At 43.1% G+C, this 18,189-nt stretch overlaps 2 protein-coding genes across 3 annotated transcripts in view; one reads left to right on the top strand and one right to left on the bottom strand.

The window, feature by feature from the left end:
- Nucleotides 1–9,832, top strand: part of dicer1 (dicer 1, ribonuclease type III) — a 103,713-nt gene extending 93,881 nt beyond the window's left edge. For both annotated transcript variants that reach the window (XM_052085646.1, XM_052085647.1), the window contains exons 28-29: nucleotides 3,215–3,290; nucleotides 6,524–9,832. In XM_052085646.1, coding sequence (XP_051941606.1) covers nucleotides 3,215–3,290; nucleotides 6,524–6,689 — 242 coding nt within the window. In that variant the 3' untranslated portion in view covers nucleotides 6,690–9,832. The remainder of the gene's footprint in view (nucleotides 1–3,214; nucleotides 3,291–6,523) is intronic.
- Nucleotides 1–18,189, bottom strand: part of LOC127614473 (uncharacterized) — a 316,500-nt gene that overhangs the window by 273,906 nt on the left and 24,405 nt on the right. The gene's annotated exons all lie outside the window — the stretch shown is intronic.

Below are 18,189 nucleotides of genomic sequence, written 5' to 3'. Positions count from 1 at the left end.
ACATTGAGGACAGCTACAAGTACCTCGGTATACCACAAGCCAATGGCAACCTCGAACTGGCAACAAGGAAAGCGGCTACGGCCAAATACCTCCAGCGAGTGAGGCAAGTCCTAAGAAGCCAGCTCAATGGCAAGAATAAGACCCGGGCAATAAACAGCTATGCCCTGCCAGTGATCAGATACCCTGCAGGAATAATAAGGTGCCCAAAGGAAGAGATTCAGACCACGGACGTTAAGACCCGAAAGCTCCTCACCATGCATGGAGGGTTCCTTCCCAAATCCAGCACCCTGAGACTGTATGCAAGCCGAAAGGAAGGAGGCCGGGGACTAGTGAGTGTGAGAGCCACTGTCCAGGATGAAACATCCAAGCTCCATGAATACATCAAGGAGAAGGCTCCAACGGATGACGTACTCAGAGAATGTCTCAGACAATAGGGAACAGTAGATGAGGCGCTGGAAGAGGGACCATCATGGGAGGACAAGCCCCTACACGGGATGTACCACAACTGAAGCGGCCGATCTCAAGAAGTGCTATCAGTGGGGAGAGGGCTGGCCTGAAGGACAGCACAGAGGCACTCATCCTGGCTGCTCAGGAGCAGGCCCTGAGCACCAGAGCCATGGAGGCCCAGATATACCACACCAGACAAGACCCAAGGTGTAGGTTGTGCAAAGAGGCACCTGAGACAATCCAACACATAACTGCAGGTTGTAAGATGCTGGCAGGGAAAGCCTACATGGAACGCCATAACCAGGTGGCTGGCATACTCTACCGAAATATCTGTGCGGAGTATGGACTGGAAACCCCAAGGTCAAAATGGGAAACACCTCCGAAGGTGGTGGAGAATGACAGAGCGAAGATCATGTGGGACTTCTAGATCCAGACTGACAAGATGGTAATGGCGAACCAACCAGATATCGTGATCATGGATAAAGGGCAGAGGAAAGCCGTTGTAGTGGATGTAGTGGTCCCAAGTGATGGAAACATCAGGAAGAAGGAACATGAGAACCTCGAGAAATACCAAGGGCTCAGAGAGGAGCTGGAGAGAGCCTGGAAGGTAAAGGTGACAGTCGTGCCTGTGGTGGTCGGAGCACTCGGGGCAGTGACCCCCAAACTAGATGAGTGGTTGCAACAGATCCCGGGAACAACATCGGACATCTCGGTCCAGAAATGTGCAGTGCTGGGAACAGCAAGGATACTGCGCAGAACCCTCAAGCTTCCTGGCCTCTGGTAGAGGACCCGAGCTGAATGAGGGACGGACATCACCCGAGGGGTGAGATGAGGATTTTTTTTTTATATATATATCTCGAAACTGCCAAACAAAGGCTCCAAGCCTTGTACACGACTGCAGGTCCCGACGTACCAACCTGTGCACATTGATTACAAGAAAGCCTATGACTCGATGCCACATACATGGATCACTTAATGCTTGGAGTTGTATAAGGTGAATAGGACCCTAAGAGGCTTCGTTGCGAACTCGATGAGGATGTGGAAAACCACACTTGAAGCCAATGGCAAGCCACTTACCCAAGTGTCCATCAAATGTGGCATATACCAAGGTGATGCACTCTCCCCACTGCTGTTCTGCATAGGACTGAACCCCCTAAGCCAAGTAAATCACCAAGACAGGCTATGGATACCGCCTCAGAAATGGAGCTACAATCAGTCACCTCCTCTACATGGATGACATAAAGCTGTATGCTAAGAGCGAAAGGGACATAGACTCCCTGATCCAACATATTTTCTTTAATTCACTTTTCATTTGTCGGAATGTATTATTTCCTGACGTTTTTGCCCAAACGCTGTAAGCCTTTAATTAATTTCATGAAAGGGAATTAGACTTCACTCAAAGGCTGCAAATCATCTGGGTGTGGCTGGAAAATGAAGCCTCCATTGTCCCCCGTAAATGTTTTGGGATCGGGAGATGATCTGCTTTGACTCGCTACAGTTATTTCTTATTAGATGTCTTTTTTTTTAGGTACATACCTCGAAAGACTACCAAGGTGCTTCATATCATTGTACCAGTTCAGGTTCAATGTTGATGTAATTGAAGTATAATTTGCTTTTTTTTCTTGCTTTTTTCACAAAACACACATCGCATTTTGATTACACATGCACCGTGCGACTGTTGGTGGCCGGCGTTGCCAAATAATGTTTTCTTAAATGCCTTATTAAGGCTTGTTGACAGTATGTTGAATGTCACTCTTGAATAAAAATGAACTACCAACCAAAAACCATTCTTTTTGCGCCAGAATGAGCTTGTTCATAAAAACATTTACAAAGTAAAATACACTACATTCACTTCCCGTTGCCCACTTTTGTTCATTGAACTCGCTCGGGTACAACATGACCACCCTCATACTGAATATTAATCAGCCTTATGCAAATTTGAGGGACGGCTGTGGAAATCCAAAAGTTTGTGTGTGGCTGTGTTGAAGCGCGTATAGAGAGTAAGCATCTTGAGTTGAGTTGACTGAGCATAGTGAACTACAGTTCTGAATACAGCCATCTCTGTCATGCGTCCCCCGTCTGTTTTTTGTTTGACTACCAACACCCACCATCGCTGGCAATGTACGACATCCTCTGCATCTCCCAAACGCCTTTCTAAACTCAACATTTATATTGCACTTGTGTGCATTGCTGCCTGATGAAGCTCGTCAGTGAATTGGCCTTATATGAGAACAAGAGAGAAACCGAGAGGTTCTGGTACGCCACTTGCTTCCTTTTGCATTGTTGAGGGGTCGGGGTTTAAGATGAATAAAAGTTTTTTTAAAGCCATCTGTGTGACATATTTCTCATTTTATAACATGGCGACCTGTGGCTATTAATACGAAACAGCCACTTTATGTACAGATGTGTTTTGATGGCAAAATTTAGGTGCATTTTGTAGTCCTGAAATTACGGTGAATTGTATCAATCAAAACAACATAAAAAAAGGGGAAACGTGGTGCTGATTTGCTTATGGTCATATAATTTCCTGTCAATGTACTCAATACACACATATAAAAGGCCATGCCAAATCGTAAATGAGCTGACAGCTTTTAAATTCTAAACTCGGCCTCACATTTGGTGCTTTGAAGACAAGATGTGATTTAAGTTTGAGAACTGAGGTTGCACTGCAATACCAAAAACCGAGCCACTGGAATGTAGTGATTTAAAATTCATTTCTCAGACTGTAAATGGAACATGTATTAATGACAATTATCTCACCCTGCAGAGAAATTTTCTGCAAATGTGCCCCGTTCTCCTGTAAGGGAGTTGCTTGAAATGGAACCAGAAACTGCCAAGTTCAGGTAAGGAAACATGACTTTAAGGTTATTGTCTATACTCTATACCTTGATACCAATGTGGCAAGAATAAGTCAAAAGAATTAAAGCTTTTTCATTATTTAAAACAACATAAGTATTTTCGAGTCATTTTCGCTATTTTGATTTTACTTGGGAATGGGGCACCATTTTTGACCTTTTATGGGGGGTTAAATTTGAACTCCTTGTTAAATGTGTCCAATTGTCTTCACACTTTTGGTGTTTCATCAAAGGTCATTTAACCCTCCTGTAGCGTGGGTTGAAATAATGAAGCTTTACTGGTGGTCAGAAGTTTCCTGTTAAATCCTTTTGGTGCCGTATAAAAACATTTTTCATCGTAAGAGCTGGCAAATAAAACAAACATAACACCATGAGTCTCACTTGTCTACGTACATGTAAAGTGCGATTAATTCAGCATATATTCTAATCACAAACATAAATCTATTGACAGTTAATCATAAATATTCACCTTGTTGCAACTTTCAATCAAGCTGAGTATGTTCAAACTGTTAATTTTGTCCTCTGTGACTCTGTTTAACCTCTTCTGAATCAATTCACTATTCGATCAGCCCTTATCTCTTTCCATATTCCTTCAAAATAAGACTTCGCCTAACAGTAAGTCAATAGGAAAGGTCCGATATCTGACAATTTGGCAAATAAACTCAAATTCCTCTACACCTCCGACTATGCTCAAATATTACTAACCCATTTTACCGTTTGGGTCAATTTGCCCCCAGGGAAATTTGGCTCTAGAAAATGATGCACATTAATTTGTTGAGCCAGTTTTTGTGTCAGGTATTGAATAAGTAAATAACCCCTGGGTCGTAAAACATATCAGCAAGTTGACCTGCCTTCTCGCGCCACCATGGTTAGCCATAGCGTCACCAGGCGAAACTTTTATCCATCCATCCATTTTCCGAACCGCTTGATCCTCACTAGGGTCGCGGGCGGTGCTGGAGCCTATCCCAGCCGTCTTCGGGCAGTAGGCGGGGGACACCCTGAATCAGTTGCGAGCCAATCGCAGGGCAAACAGAGACGAACAACCATCCAGGCTCACACTCACACCTAGGGACAATTTAGAGCGTCCAATCAGCCTGCCATGCATGTTTTTTGTAATGTGGGAGGAAACCGGAGCACCCGGAGAAAACCCACGCAGGCCCGGGGAGAACATAATCCACAAACTCCACACAGGGAGGCTGGAGCTGGAATCGAACTCGGTACCTCTGCACTGTGAAGCCGACGTGTTAACCACTGGACTACCGCGCCGCCTGCGAAACTTTTAAATTATTTTCTTTTCTGACAACAAGGCCACAAGAGGATTCAACATTATTGGTTTTGGGGATGCAATGACCTTTTCCTGTAGCCCCACCATGAGGGCAAGAATTCAATTTTTCGGGTTGTGAAAATCTTTTCTAATTTGGGATGTGCATTCATGACTCTTAATTCATGTTGGGAACCTCCTCTCCCCACCCCGCCCTATGTCCTCACGAACATGTTTATTTACTTACTGTAATTTCTGGACTATAAACCGCTACTTTTGTCAAATGCTTTCATCCCTGCGGCTTATTTCATGGTGTGCCCTGTTTAAAGATTTTCCCAACGACCGCCAGGGAAAAGGTAACAGTGAGACGCTATCATGTGTCACAGAAAAAACAACCGGCCATAAGAGGGCGCACTTCACCTGTGTTTTGAGCTGGACCGCAATCTGAAAGCTGTGTGGCTGGGTCTATGACAGACTTCACCGAAGACGACATAATTTTTATGAAGGCGTGATTCCCGACTGAACATCGAAAATATACAGCATTAATAAGATAAAAGTCTGAGATATGTCAAATGGGACCAACATATAGGAAAGTATATAAAAATAGACAACGGTAGTGACTTGTGAGTACTTTTCGTCACGTTTTATGTGCCTGAAACACGCGGAAAACTCATCTCCTCTGCTTCATGGCTGTTCACAGGACCCACCTTGCAACTCCCAAGCGATGATATTTTACTCTTAATATCAACCGGGTTACAATGCCAATTGCAGATCCATCAGGTCTGAATAAGCACAGCTCAGGCTTCGTCTCACTTCACTTCGTAGTCCAAGTCTCACAAGATTTCCCAAGAGATTATCCAATGCTCCTTTTAAAGTGACAGTGCTCCATTTATTAAAACAGGCAGCATTCACGACAGCAGTCATAGGATTGTTCACCTGGTTACATATGCCAAAAGAAAACCTCCCGAAAGACATGTCATGAAAGTTGACACGAAAGTGTTGATGGTAGAAAGCCAAATAAAGGCATGGTTGACCCAGTGTTATGGCAAGGGAGGATTTTAAAACAAACCATTACTCAACAGGGAACAATGCCATTTTTTATTTCTTTTAACCAGCCGTGAGAGTGCTGTTTTAGTGCCGACATGCTGCCACGTTATAAGGCATTATTTTGAAAGAAAAGTTCAGGTTAAGTTATTAAACGTTGAAACCTCTTGCTCGGTACCTTCTTACTTTGTAAATTTCTCATGTTACAATATGGGCAACTGTGGCTTATAAACAGGTGAGGCTTATGTGTATACTAAATGTTTCTTCCTTCAAAAATGGGTGCAGCTGATAATCAGGTGCGCTCTTTTCATAACATACCTTAACTTTTCTTTCTAAATGGTGCCTGTAATGTGGCAGTAAAATTTTATTCGCCGAGTCATGCTTATTTCTGAGAAAAAAATCCTCGCTTGCCGTAACAGTCAGTCATCCATTCATTCATTAGGCTTTCTACCATCCACACTTTTGGATCAACTTTCACGACAATGTCTTTTGTGAGGTTTTTTTGGCAGATTAAATGCCCGCTCTCATGGCCGGTTGTTTTCAGTGTGACAGATGATCGTGTCTTCCTCGACGCGTATAAATCAACTTGTCTCACTCTTACCTTTTCTGTTCGAAAAATCTTTATATACGCCGCTTCATTAAATAAGCCACAAAGTTGAAAGTGTGTGACAAAAATCATGACTTATAGTCCGGAAATGTTGGCATTGCGAGTTGATCTATCGTTAATTGTGTCAGTATGAAATGCTGCTGTGCAATCTATTTTTGACTGCCTATTTGCTATTTTCTGTGGTACTTTTAAAATCCTGAAAATGAAATAACTTTTGTGTCAAATTCTAACGTTTTGATTTGAAAAACACGCCTGTATGTCATATTTATGGTGTGCCGAGTGTGAAAAACTGTCCTTTGGTGTGTGCAGCCCCGCGGAGAGAACTTATGACGGAAAGGTCCGGGTGACCGTAGAAGTCGTCGGAAAGGGCAAGTTCAAAGGCGTTGGACGCAGCTACCGTATTGCCAAGTCAGCAGCAGCCCGACGAGCTCTGCGCAGCCTCAAAGCCAATCAACCTCAGGTCCAAAACAACTGAGCTCCTCTCAGCATGAAGCACCTCGGTGTTGACGCTCCTGGAGAAAAAAAAAGCAGTATTTGCTATCCAACACAACAAACAGGCTACGTATGCCCTGTGTGTTATACGAAGTGATGAACATCGGAAGCAGCCAGGGAATACTGTGTGGAGATGCACCAGAAGAAGCAGACTTTTTGGGGGGGGGGACAACAACAGATTTATCTGACCTTTTTTGTTCTTTTTGCGCAAACACAATCTTTGGTTTTCTGTCTTCGCTTTTGTGTACTGTATTTACGAGTGCTTTATTAACATTAAGCAAAGTGTTCAAATGGTCAGGTTGCAATATCTATCACTTCTTTTCCCTTCCCCTCAGTAATTAAGATGAGGCTAATGCCTGTTTTGTTGTCACTTTGTACATAGTTCCATAAAAGTGTAAATCAATCGACGTAGCTAGGAGGAATACAAAAAAAGAATGCTTAGCTCCTCAGCCTGTGCACTAATGCCAGTAAGTTTGAAACTGTTCAAGAAATGCAAGCAGCAGACGTAGCAACCGGATTCCACTGGAGAGAAAACGCATACACACTTGTGTTGCTGTCGGAGAGTTGTCTTAAAATTGTATTTTGTAATCATTCTCTCACTTAGTCATTTAGGTTCTGTATTCGGAGAACTGTGCGGTTACGTTGACACCAAAATTATATCGAGATAGAAAGTATGTACAAAAATCTCAAATTATAATTTTGGAACGCAGAGGCTGAGGCTCACTCATAAGTTCTTCAAAATAAACAGGCATGTAAACATTCCCACTTTACTGTAACTTAAATTAGTTGTAAACCGCCATTGGGTTGCATGTTGGTATCTAAAACTGTATGAATTTGATTTCCTCTGAGTGTTTTACCTCTTTTGTATATGACAGTGAGATTAAATGTTTTGGCATTACTTTCGTTATTAGGTTCACTGATAAATACATTTCTGTACTAATAGATCAACTATTCATTCTTGTGCTCTGATGTGGTGGTCCCCAAACACCCGGGCCGTGGGTCGCTATGGCAGGTCGGACAGATAAAAGAGTAAAAAAGAAAACGGACTGGACATCCATTTTACTTATTATTAACACTGACAAATATTTAAACCCCCCCAAAAACGTTACACGGCGCATTGTTTCCAGAAGTAAATATGGTCCACATGGCAGGGCTCATTTTATCGTCTGACATCGCCAGAGTAGCAAGGCGGGAGGAGGTAGAAATATTTTGTCGAGAGGAGGCAACGCTCCTCGAGCTCCTCATTTCATGGTAACATTGATTTTAAGATGGCACATCATTGCCACTGTTAATAAATGAAACATCTGTGTGCCTGAATTATTACTGTCACCACAAATGTCCACTCTATGCTTCATGTTTCACATGGGATTAAATTAAAGTCAATTGTATAGACAACAACTGTTTCTCAAAACCAATTTTGGGGATTCACTTACGATATCTGCCCGAGCGGAGTGCATACTGGATACTGGGCTTCTGATGACGTATATATAAAAATCTGTGTGGATAAGTGTTCATACTGTTGACGCATTGCATCCTTGTCTGATTTATATCCACACGCGAAAGAGGTCCAGGTCGTATTTGAGAAAATCGGAATGGTACTGATGAGTTGGGGTGGTGGGGGGTGAGGGGGTGGAAAACTTTCTTTGCATTGGGGGAAAGATCCAATGAGGATTCATCATGAAAGCCTATGCCCATGAAGAAAAAAAAAATCCTTGAAATATGGATTCGTCACGAAAGGGGATTACCACACACCAAGCCCGCTCTGCACAAATTTACGGCGGGCGACTCACCAATTGTTAAATTACGCCTTCAAAATAGATTGGTCAGCAAATGGACCTGTAAGTGCCTTTAGAGTCTCATACTTGGTGGCAAAGCGCATTGCAAAGCAAAGCAACAAAAAAAGTCATTCCATCTTGGTCAAAAACGTTTGTATTCTAGCATTGCAAATCCACCGCCTGCCTCAAACAATATGAACTCCTATGAAGCGGTCCGGGGCAGCGAACATGTTGGGGACCACTTCTATAATGGTTTTCAACAAAATCATACAGTTTTCAATGATTTGTACAATATGCTGCAGAGGTTTGACAGACGTTTTCAATAGGTTGTATGACAAAAAGACAAATGTAATCCGACATGAAAGTGTTCACTCCCACTAACTACATCCTTGACAAATCCTTAAAGCAGCTTTGACAGCATGAGGTTCAAGTTAATCATTGGAAAAAAGAATATCGGCCATTTTCTTTCTTGATTTCTCTTCACAGATCGTGCGTATAATTGCAGTCTGTCTTATTGTCATTGTCATTTTCTGCTTGATCAATGTGTCCATTTTCACCTCAGTACCTCAGTTAAATGCATGCACATTCTTGGCTTTTTATTTGTTTTCTCTTTTGTTTGGTGCTGTTTTTTTTTGTATGAAGCTTGAATTTCTCATCGTTTTTTTTGCACTGTGACTGTAATATCTCAATTTGATTTGTTTAGTTTTGATGGGATTCTGTTTGATTTAGATGTCCTTTTCGTCCATCATCCAGCTGTGGAAGAACACTATGTTGTTTTTGTCTTCCCTACCACAGTTGAGTTTGAGCAACAACAACAAAAAAAGACGGGCTGGATGATTTTATTATGGTGAGAATTCTTTCTACCTGCCTGACGAAAACAAAAAGTGTCATTTGATAGGGTTGTAGGTTTATGGGAGTCATCAGATTGCACTTATGATTAGGAGGAACAGACTGGAATTATACCAGGAACAATTCTTATGTCCTTATTTGATGAGAGACAATCTCCGACTTGGGTAATTTAATTGTTTTTGTGATCTGAGATGTAGTCGTCAAAACCACACACATGGATGGATAGATAGATACACATTCTGCCCATTTTTTTAGACCATCATGTAAACACACTGACATTCATAAATGGGGACAAAAATAAAAATTTGAGGTGAAAAAGGTAGATTAAAAAAGCTAAAATGAGAAATGGTCAAAGCCGACCTGCTAACCTGGAGAACTGCACTTCCTACCTCAATTTGTCTGAATTTCCATATTTTTAACATACAGTGGTACCTCTACTTATTAAATTAATTAGTTCTGGACGAAATTTCTTAGATTGAAAATTGTGTAAATAGAGACGTGTTTTCCATGTAAATGACCTAATCCGTTCCAAGCCCCCCTCCTCCACCCCCCAAAAATTCACAGAAATCTTTCCTACTGCATTAAAATGCATCAAAATATGTGACGAATACATGTTACAATTTGATTATTGCACAATAAATAAGAGCTGTGCATAATGTAAAAAACAAAGAATGGAGTAAAGAATAAAAATGGTCATTTCACTTTTAACCTCATCGTTTATTGCCCTCTTTAGTTCATGTTCTCTCTCAGAAGTGGTTTTTGGCTGGTGTTTTGTAAAGAACTGATCCAAGGGAGTTTGCTTTTGTCGGCTTTTAACAATCCTTCGCCCAACTAGTGAACACTTTTTCTGGGTGATTCAGGTGGCTGCATCGACACAAATCTATCTACACAGATAGACACGTGCGGTCGAGGTCCCTCTTAGCCAATGGGATGCCAGGAAGATGCTATGTAATAGCCAATGGCAGAGCAGCTATAAATATGTTGCGTTCAGGAAACTCGGCGCTCCGAATAGCAGCCCAGACTGTAATTTTATCTTTCGTAACCTGAAATTTCAACAAGAGGCAATATTTTCCTGTTGAGACGCCTCGTAACTTGAAAATTTCGTATGAAGAGACGTTCCTAAGTAGAGGTACCACTGTAATGTCAATGACTGGATGAGCAAATTTTCATGGTTCAGACCACTTAAATTCCCAACGTTTGGACAGGACAGTGTTGAATTTCGACCTCGTCAATCAAATTAATAGACCTTACTGTTCCCTCCAACGTCTAATTTTGTGTTGTAGTTGATTAAAAAAACAAATTACAGCCAAATCTGCTTAATCACACTCAGCGTTAATTTGAACATGTATGAGAACAGTAGTCAGGCAAGCATAGCTAACATGCAATGAAAAACTTTACACTTGTCAAGTTCGATTAATGGGTCTGCTTATTACAACATCAATCTTCTTGGAGCTTTTAGCCGTGTTCAAATGCTAATTCCTTACCATTCACCCATCTCTTTGCATTGCTGCCCGTTTTTTGATCTCTAAGCCATCCCTGTTCCGCGGACTAAACAGCACACTTTCTCCAAGGCGAGTTTAGTTACAACTAGTGCTCAGCAACATGGGGGAAAAAAATCTATCACAATATTAGCCATTTTATGTCACAAGAATGATATACTGCGATATATTTTCAGTTATCCTATTAAACAAATTCTACAACACACTCTGACTCCTTACCTTTTCCTACTTTATTTTGAAATGACATTCAACAAGGCGGCCCAGTTGTCCAGTGGTTAGCACGTCAACTTCACAGTGCAGAGGTACCGGGTTATCTCTGGCCTCCCTGTGTGGAGTTTGCATGTTCTCCCCGGACCTGCGTGGGTTTTCTCCCACATTCCAAAAACGTGCATGGCAGGTTGATTGAACACTCTAAATTGTCCCGAGGTGTTAGTGTGGGCGCGGATGGTTGTTCATGTCTGTGTGCCCTGCGATTGGCTGGCAACCGATTCATGGTGTCCCCCGCCTACTACCCGGACCACTGGGATAGGCTCCAGCACCCCCCGCGACCCTAGTGAGGATGAAGCGGTTCGGAAGATGAATGAATGAATGACATTCAACAATGGATCGAATAACAAACGGATCCAGTAGTCCGACTGCTGCTGTATAAAATTCACTAATGTTTTGCTCAGTTAAAAAAAAAAAAAAAGGTTTCTGAGAGAAAGTAATGTGAAAAAAATTAAGGATGAGCGAGACTGAAATGTGATTTTGAGAACATTTACTGTGCAGATCCTAAAAATCATCATCAAAACTCAGACGGTATTGTGAAAACAAGAAATGTGTGTTCATTTTTGCATCCATTTTCTGGATCACATATCCTCAGAGTTAATAGACATCTCTATCTCAATTTACTCTTCCCGCTGGATGGATGGGACCATTTCCTGTTTAGCCGTGTGTAGCATTTTTGTGTGAATGCTTTCACACACGTTATTCTGCTCCGTAGACCTGTGGCACAGGCAGGTGTGTGGGGGCGGAGAAGCTCAGAGAGGTAAGGTGAAGCGAGGCCATTTAAAGATTTGAAAACATATAATAGAATCTTAAAATGAACTCTAAAATGTACAGGGAGCCAGTGAAGTGATGCCAGAATAGGAGTTGTGTGTTCCTACTTATGAGTACCAATCAAAAGGCGAGGAGCAACATTATGGCCCCCCAATACGGCGGCCATAGTCTCTGAGTTGTTTGGCATTAAAAAAAGTATATACAGTATATATGAATGTATAGCGAGGGGTGACTGTAACTCCTATTTCATAAGAACTGAGACTGCCATTGTGCCAAAGGTTATATACAATCCGATTCATGCCTAGAGTTAACTGTGGAATGCATAAAACAACACGAAAAAAGCCATTTAAGTCAGCAACATTTAGGCTGCTCACACGGTGCCTATTTGCGCTCTGATTTGCTCTCTTCCGGTGTACTACTTAGCAGACAGACGTTTACTTCATGATTCATTTTGCATGTATGTGAATTACATTGACATGACTTCCTCGCTAATGATGCACATTGCTGAACGAACTCACAACAATGCGTGCTCAGCTACCACGAGACTGATTGCGTCACACATATTACTGTGCATGTGCAAATGTTTAAATTATAATATTAACAAAGGCAAAAACATTCTACAAAGGCATGCAAATTAGTCAATGGTTAAAATGACTAACTGAAAAAGTTTAACATGTCCCTGAAAGTCACTGAGGACCGGGAAACAACAACCAAGTGTCAGAATTTTTCCTGTTTCGAAGACTTAATTTGAGCCTCAGAGTTTAAACAAATAAAAACAGAATACAATGATTTAGGCGGCACTGCATCAAAAACTGACATCAATGTGTCAAGGATATAACCAGCTCAGGAAAACTCCAGAAAAACAATGTCAGTAAACAAAGTTTGGCGCTTTCACGAGCGTGGGTAGTCTCGGACCCCAAAAGCAGACAAGGGGGAGGAGCAGGGTGAACTTGACAAAATGTATGAATCAAACACTGAGAAAACCAAATCCAAAACAAGCAAAGTCCTGAAAATAAGAATTCAAAGTAACAACAAAACCCATGGCATAAGCAAAAAATATGACGTGACAAACACAAACTACTGATGGGTCCAGCAACACAGATGCGTTCACCCACGCACCGAGCTCACAGAGCAATCCCAGCGTCGGTGCGCGTACAGCTTCAAGACAATCACATGACCGATGCATGAACTGTGTCGACACAGTCCAGGGGGCGTTGACGCCGCAAAAGTCTGCCAAACTGTGTTGATAGGGAAGTGCGTCTATCAACGCGATGCCTTCTGCCAAAACAAGCCAGACCTCACCCTCGCTCGCTTGTCGAAGTACTTGCATATTATGGAGCAGCTCCCGGGGAAACGAAAACTGTCCGCCGTGTGGGACCATTTTTATCTCCTTTTGGAGAATAAGGTATTTATTCAAATCTCCTTGTCTCACCAAGTGCCTCTCAGATTATTGGCATTTCTCGTTCCATTCTAATTCAAAATTCATTTCAAGGTAACTCTTAGTTTACTATTAACATATTTTGTAGGTGAAATGTCGAATTTGCCATACAGAAATATCATACACAAACAAAAGCACCTCTACAACTACATCTGGAATGTTACTCATCATTATTAGTTTGTTTTTGGAAACAGTTCTAAATGCCAATTTTGTAGGGGTTTTTTTTTTAGATGACCTGTGGCAGCCTCTGGAAGATGACGTGGGGAAACTGGGAAGAGCTGCAACAGCAGATGCTATATCTGAGGTCCAGCGATATCTGACAGAAGGGAATATTGCATGCAATCAACACGCACCACAAGCACTGGAGCCCCACAGGGATGTGTCCTCTCTCCACTGCTCTTCTCCCTCGACACTAGGGGTGGCCAACCCGCGGCTCGCGAGCCGCATCCGGCTCTTTGGCTGGTTCAATGCGGCTCCCGGGCTTTCACATGACAAGCGTGGAAAACGCCTCCGCAGTGGGGCTGCGATTCAAATAACGGCTCTAAATATACAGAACTAACTACGTCAGCCTATCATCAATCCTGTTACCTGATTGACATACAGGGCAACCAATCAAATGACAACTGAATCACGGATTGACATACAGGGCAACCAATCAGATGACAACTGAATCACCGCTCATGTGCAAACAACAGTGCTCAACGCAAAGCGCTAAACTAGTCAGCTTTAAAGGTAAGGGTGCTATTAAGTCAATCGCCATCAATTTACCGTCAAACAAGCTGCTATCAATTTCCGTGTTCCTTCAAAATGAAACTTCTTTCCATCACTAAGCCAACAAGGAAAGTTGCTATCTCTTGCTGAGAAGCAGGAATGTCTCGTCATGCACTTACAAATTTACTCTTGGGACAGTCATGGGAAATGTGGCCTTTCGCCCCACAACACCAACAAATAATCTCCCCTGGATCAGTCCCACGTCTCTTCCTTGGCATTCCTCTGCCCCTATTTCGGCGCGGATTGTTGACTGTGCGTGTGTATGTGAGAGTAAAGTCCACTCCCAAATCTCCCCTTCCCCTCGAGGTCATTGGATGGCCCCCTCGAAACGAGGGTGGAGGGAATAGTGGAAAAGGAGATGTCGAAGTTGGAAGGGATGAATATAATGATGGTGTAACAGGATTTGTGGATGTCATCTCAAGCTTGTTTTCTCTCTCCACTTTCTGTTTTACTCCTGTCTGTAAACCTACCGGTCCCAATTCAACATCCTCTCTCCTGTGAAACATAACGTTTCCTTTGCTCTTGTCATGGTTAAATTCCATCTCACTGACACGTTCCCTTCTTTCAACTTTCTCTATTCCCTTTTCCTCTTTCACTTTCTGCCTCTTTTCAGCCAAGAACATCCAGAACTCAATGTCTTCGAACCCATCCATATCTGTCATTTTCGCACATAGTTCTAAGATTATCCTGCAGGTGCATATAATCCTCATCTCACCCCTGGGGTGGTGTCCGTCCCTCATTCATCTTGGGTCCTTTACCAGAGGCCAGGAAGCTTGAGGGTTCTGCGCAGTATCCTTGCTGTTCCCAGCACTGCACATTTCTGGACTGAGATGTCCGATGTTGTTCCCGGGATCTGTTGCAACCACTCCTCTAATTTGGGAGTCACTGCCCCGAGTGCTGCGACCACCACAGGCACGACTGTCACCTTTACCTTCCAGGCTCTCTCCAGCTCCTCTCTTAGCCCTTGGTATTTCTCGAGTTTCTCGTGTTCCTTTTTTCTGATGTTTCCATCACTTGGGACCGCTACATCCACTACAACGGCTTTCCTTTGCCCTTTATCTATGATCCACAATATCTGGTTGGTTCGCCATTACCATCTTGTCAGTCTGAATCTCCAAGTCCCACAGGAACTTCGCTCTGTCATTCTCCACCACCTTCTGAGGTGTTTCCCATTTTGACCTTGGGGTTTCCAGTCCATACTCCGCACAGATGTTTCGGTAGACTATACCAGCCACCTGGTTATGACGGTCCACGTAGGCTTTCCCTGCCAGCATCTTACACCCTGCAGTTATGTGTTGGATCGGCTCAGGTGCCTCTTTGCAAAACCTACAGCTTGGGTCTTGTCTGTTTTTTCTTCTTTCTTCTTTTTACATACATTCTTGCTGCTGGAGGCTGTAAATTTCCCCAGTGTGGGACAAATAAAGGATATCTTATGTTATTAATGTTTGTGTTCAGCTGGCCAGCAAAATTATATTTTTTTAATCCACAAATTTAGATGTTTTATCTTTGAAAGACATTGGCTCTCTACAAATTTCCAGTCCGTGCATGCTAACTTCATTTTAGGATTCATTTTATCCGTGATCTTACTATTTAGTATCCCCATTTTGCACATTTGAGAGGGCAGGGGTTGGCAATTATTTTTTGCATAGGGCCACATGAGAAACAGAAAATATTATGGAGGGCCGGATTAATAATAATAATTAAATGATCCATCCATCCATCCATCCATCCATCTTCTACCGCTTATCCGGGGCCGGGTCGCGGGGGCAACAGCTTTAGCAGGGAAGCCCAGACTTCCCTCTCCCTAGCTACTTCTTCCAGCTCTCCCCGGGGGATCCCGAGGCGTTCCCAGGCCAGCTGGGTGACATAGTCTCTCCAGCGTGTCCTGGGTCTTCCTCGGGGTCTCCTCCCGGTGGGACATGCCCGGAACACATCACCAGGGAGGCGTTCAGGGGGCATCCGAATCAGATGCCCAAGCCACCTCATCTGGCTCCTCTCGATGTGGAGGAGAAGCGGCTCGACTCTGAGCCCCTCCCGGATGACCGAGCTCCTCACCTTATCTCTAAGGGAGAGCCCGGACACCCTGCGGAGAAAACTCATTTCGGCCGCTTGTATCCAGGATCTCGTTCTTTCGGTCAATTAAATGATGTGAAAAACAATTGCAATGCGATTTATCCATTTTGTATTTATATTGCACTTAATTGAACGGTGTTTGTTTGTTTTTTCTTCTTTCTTCTTTCTACCACATTCTTGCTGCTGGAGGCTGTAAATTTCCCCAGTGTGGGACAAATAAAGAATATCTATCTTATCTTATCAAAAGGATGAACTCAATTCGACATAATATTAATTGGATTTCTTTATTTAAAAAGCAGTATTTAGCATTTTTAGGCATGTTTTTCAGACTTTAAGAGTACATTATTCCGTCATATCGAACGGGATTTGCTTGACTTGGCGCTACTGCGGGCTTCCGTATCGTCTCCCCCTTCCTCTCAATGCTCTGCAACTTCAAGTAACTGTGCCACCTGGCGTTGAAAGGTCTGTCATTAGAATGACAGACCTTTCTAAATGAAATGAATGCAGTCATTGACATTGAGCCTTAATTGTGTACCAACCGTCAGCGGGCCGGATTAAAAAGACCAACGGGACGGATTTGGCCCGCGGGCCGTAGTTTGCCCACCCCGTGACGTAGGGTAACTATGCTGACTTTTCCCTTGAACAGGGTGACAATTTCTCCGACTGAGTTAATTTCCAACCGTCTACCACCAAACTGTACCAACGTGGCGGGAAATTCTTCCATCTGCTTCCTCAGACAGTTGCGACAACAAATGTCCTGTTCTAATGAGGTAGCAAACCTCCACTCACAGTTACACAGTCACTCATTAAGCACATTTAATTAGATTAAATTCAGCCTAGGTACCGTTACACACTCTATTTACACGCAGAGTTTAAGCACGTACAGGACACCGCCCTTGCAATTTTAAAGACTTGACTCTGTCTATATGCCTGATAGGGACGAGTATGGCTCAGGGCTTTAAACGGCTTTAAAGACTACGTCTTCAGCCGGCGCGCAAACACTCATTCAACGCTTTGAAAGAGTCCCTTCTTCATAGATCCCTCTCAGGCTCAAATTAAGTTCTCAAACCAGGTGTAGTCTAGGTACTCGGTTGTTACAAATCTCCAACACCTGTCCTGAGAGGGTTCCAATTAAAAACAAGTTTAAAGACCACCCCATCCTCCGTCTTTAAAAACTCGGCGCACAAACACTCATCCAACGCTTGAAAGAGTGTTAATGAGGAGTTTAAGTACATACAGGACACCGCCGCCCTAATTACCAAGAGTAGCCCTCTCTCCTCTCCTCTGGATTCGCATCATCCCTCAGCCCCCAGAAGAGTAGGCGAAACCCAGTCCCTGAAAGGGTGATTTAGCCGTGGCCACGGTCTTCGTGGCCGTCGACTCAGCGTCTGGAGGCGTCAGATATATTGCGATCCCGGACGAGCCCCCAAGAATGTCAGGTTTATCCAATTTGACACTTAGGAATAAAACACAAGGAGGAGACTCAATTCTGGTACCAGGAGGGAACGAGGAGAAGCGTTCGGTTTCAGTTTTCGGCACGTCACCCAAAGATCTCCTCGCTCGCCCTCTCATTTATTGAGAATGTAATGCATGGGAGTGTCCAACCTAAAGGGTGGGGGCTGGTGGACACACACTGAACTTGTTTGACTATGTGTGTGTATGTGAGTGTAAACATGTGTGCAACTGTTCCAAAAACATCACGTTGCAACTGGTGTTGATGGCTCCATTCACTGTCCAACCTTGCTCCTGTTTAGTCTTATCTCATCCTATTGAAGATATATCCTATATATGTTATATGTTTAGCTTAAAACTTTGTATCATATACAGGTCGACTTTGACACTAGTCTCTGTCCTGAACATCTGCTGAAGTACTTAAAACAAAGAATGTAGTGCGAAGTTTAGATCCTATTTTCACTTGGTTAATTAACAGCCCCCCGAGGGTTTTCTTGCCTCCTCCACCTCGTAAAAGTCCCTGAAGGCTGTCAAGTGCCTCCGAAGAGGAACCCTAATATCACGATTTGTGGACAGGCAGATATGGTC

The sequence above is a fragment of the Hippocampus zosterae genome, chromosome 14, assembly GCF_025434085.1.
Source record: "Hippocampus zosterae strain Florida chromosome 14, ASM2543408v3, whole genome shotgun sequence".
Lineage (NCBI taxonomy): Eukaryota > Metazoa > Chordata > Actinopteri > Syngnathiformes > Syngnathidae > Hippocampus > Hippocampus zosterae.
Note: the sequence above shows the minus strand (reverse complement) of the source record. Positions and strands in the feature narration are given on the sequence as shown.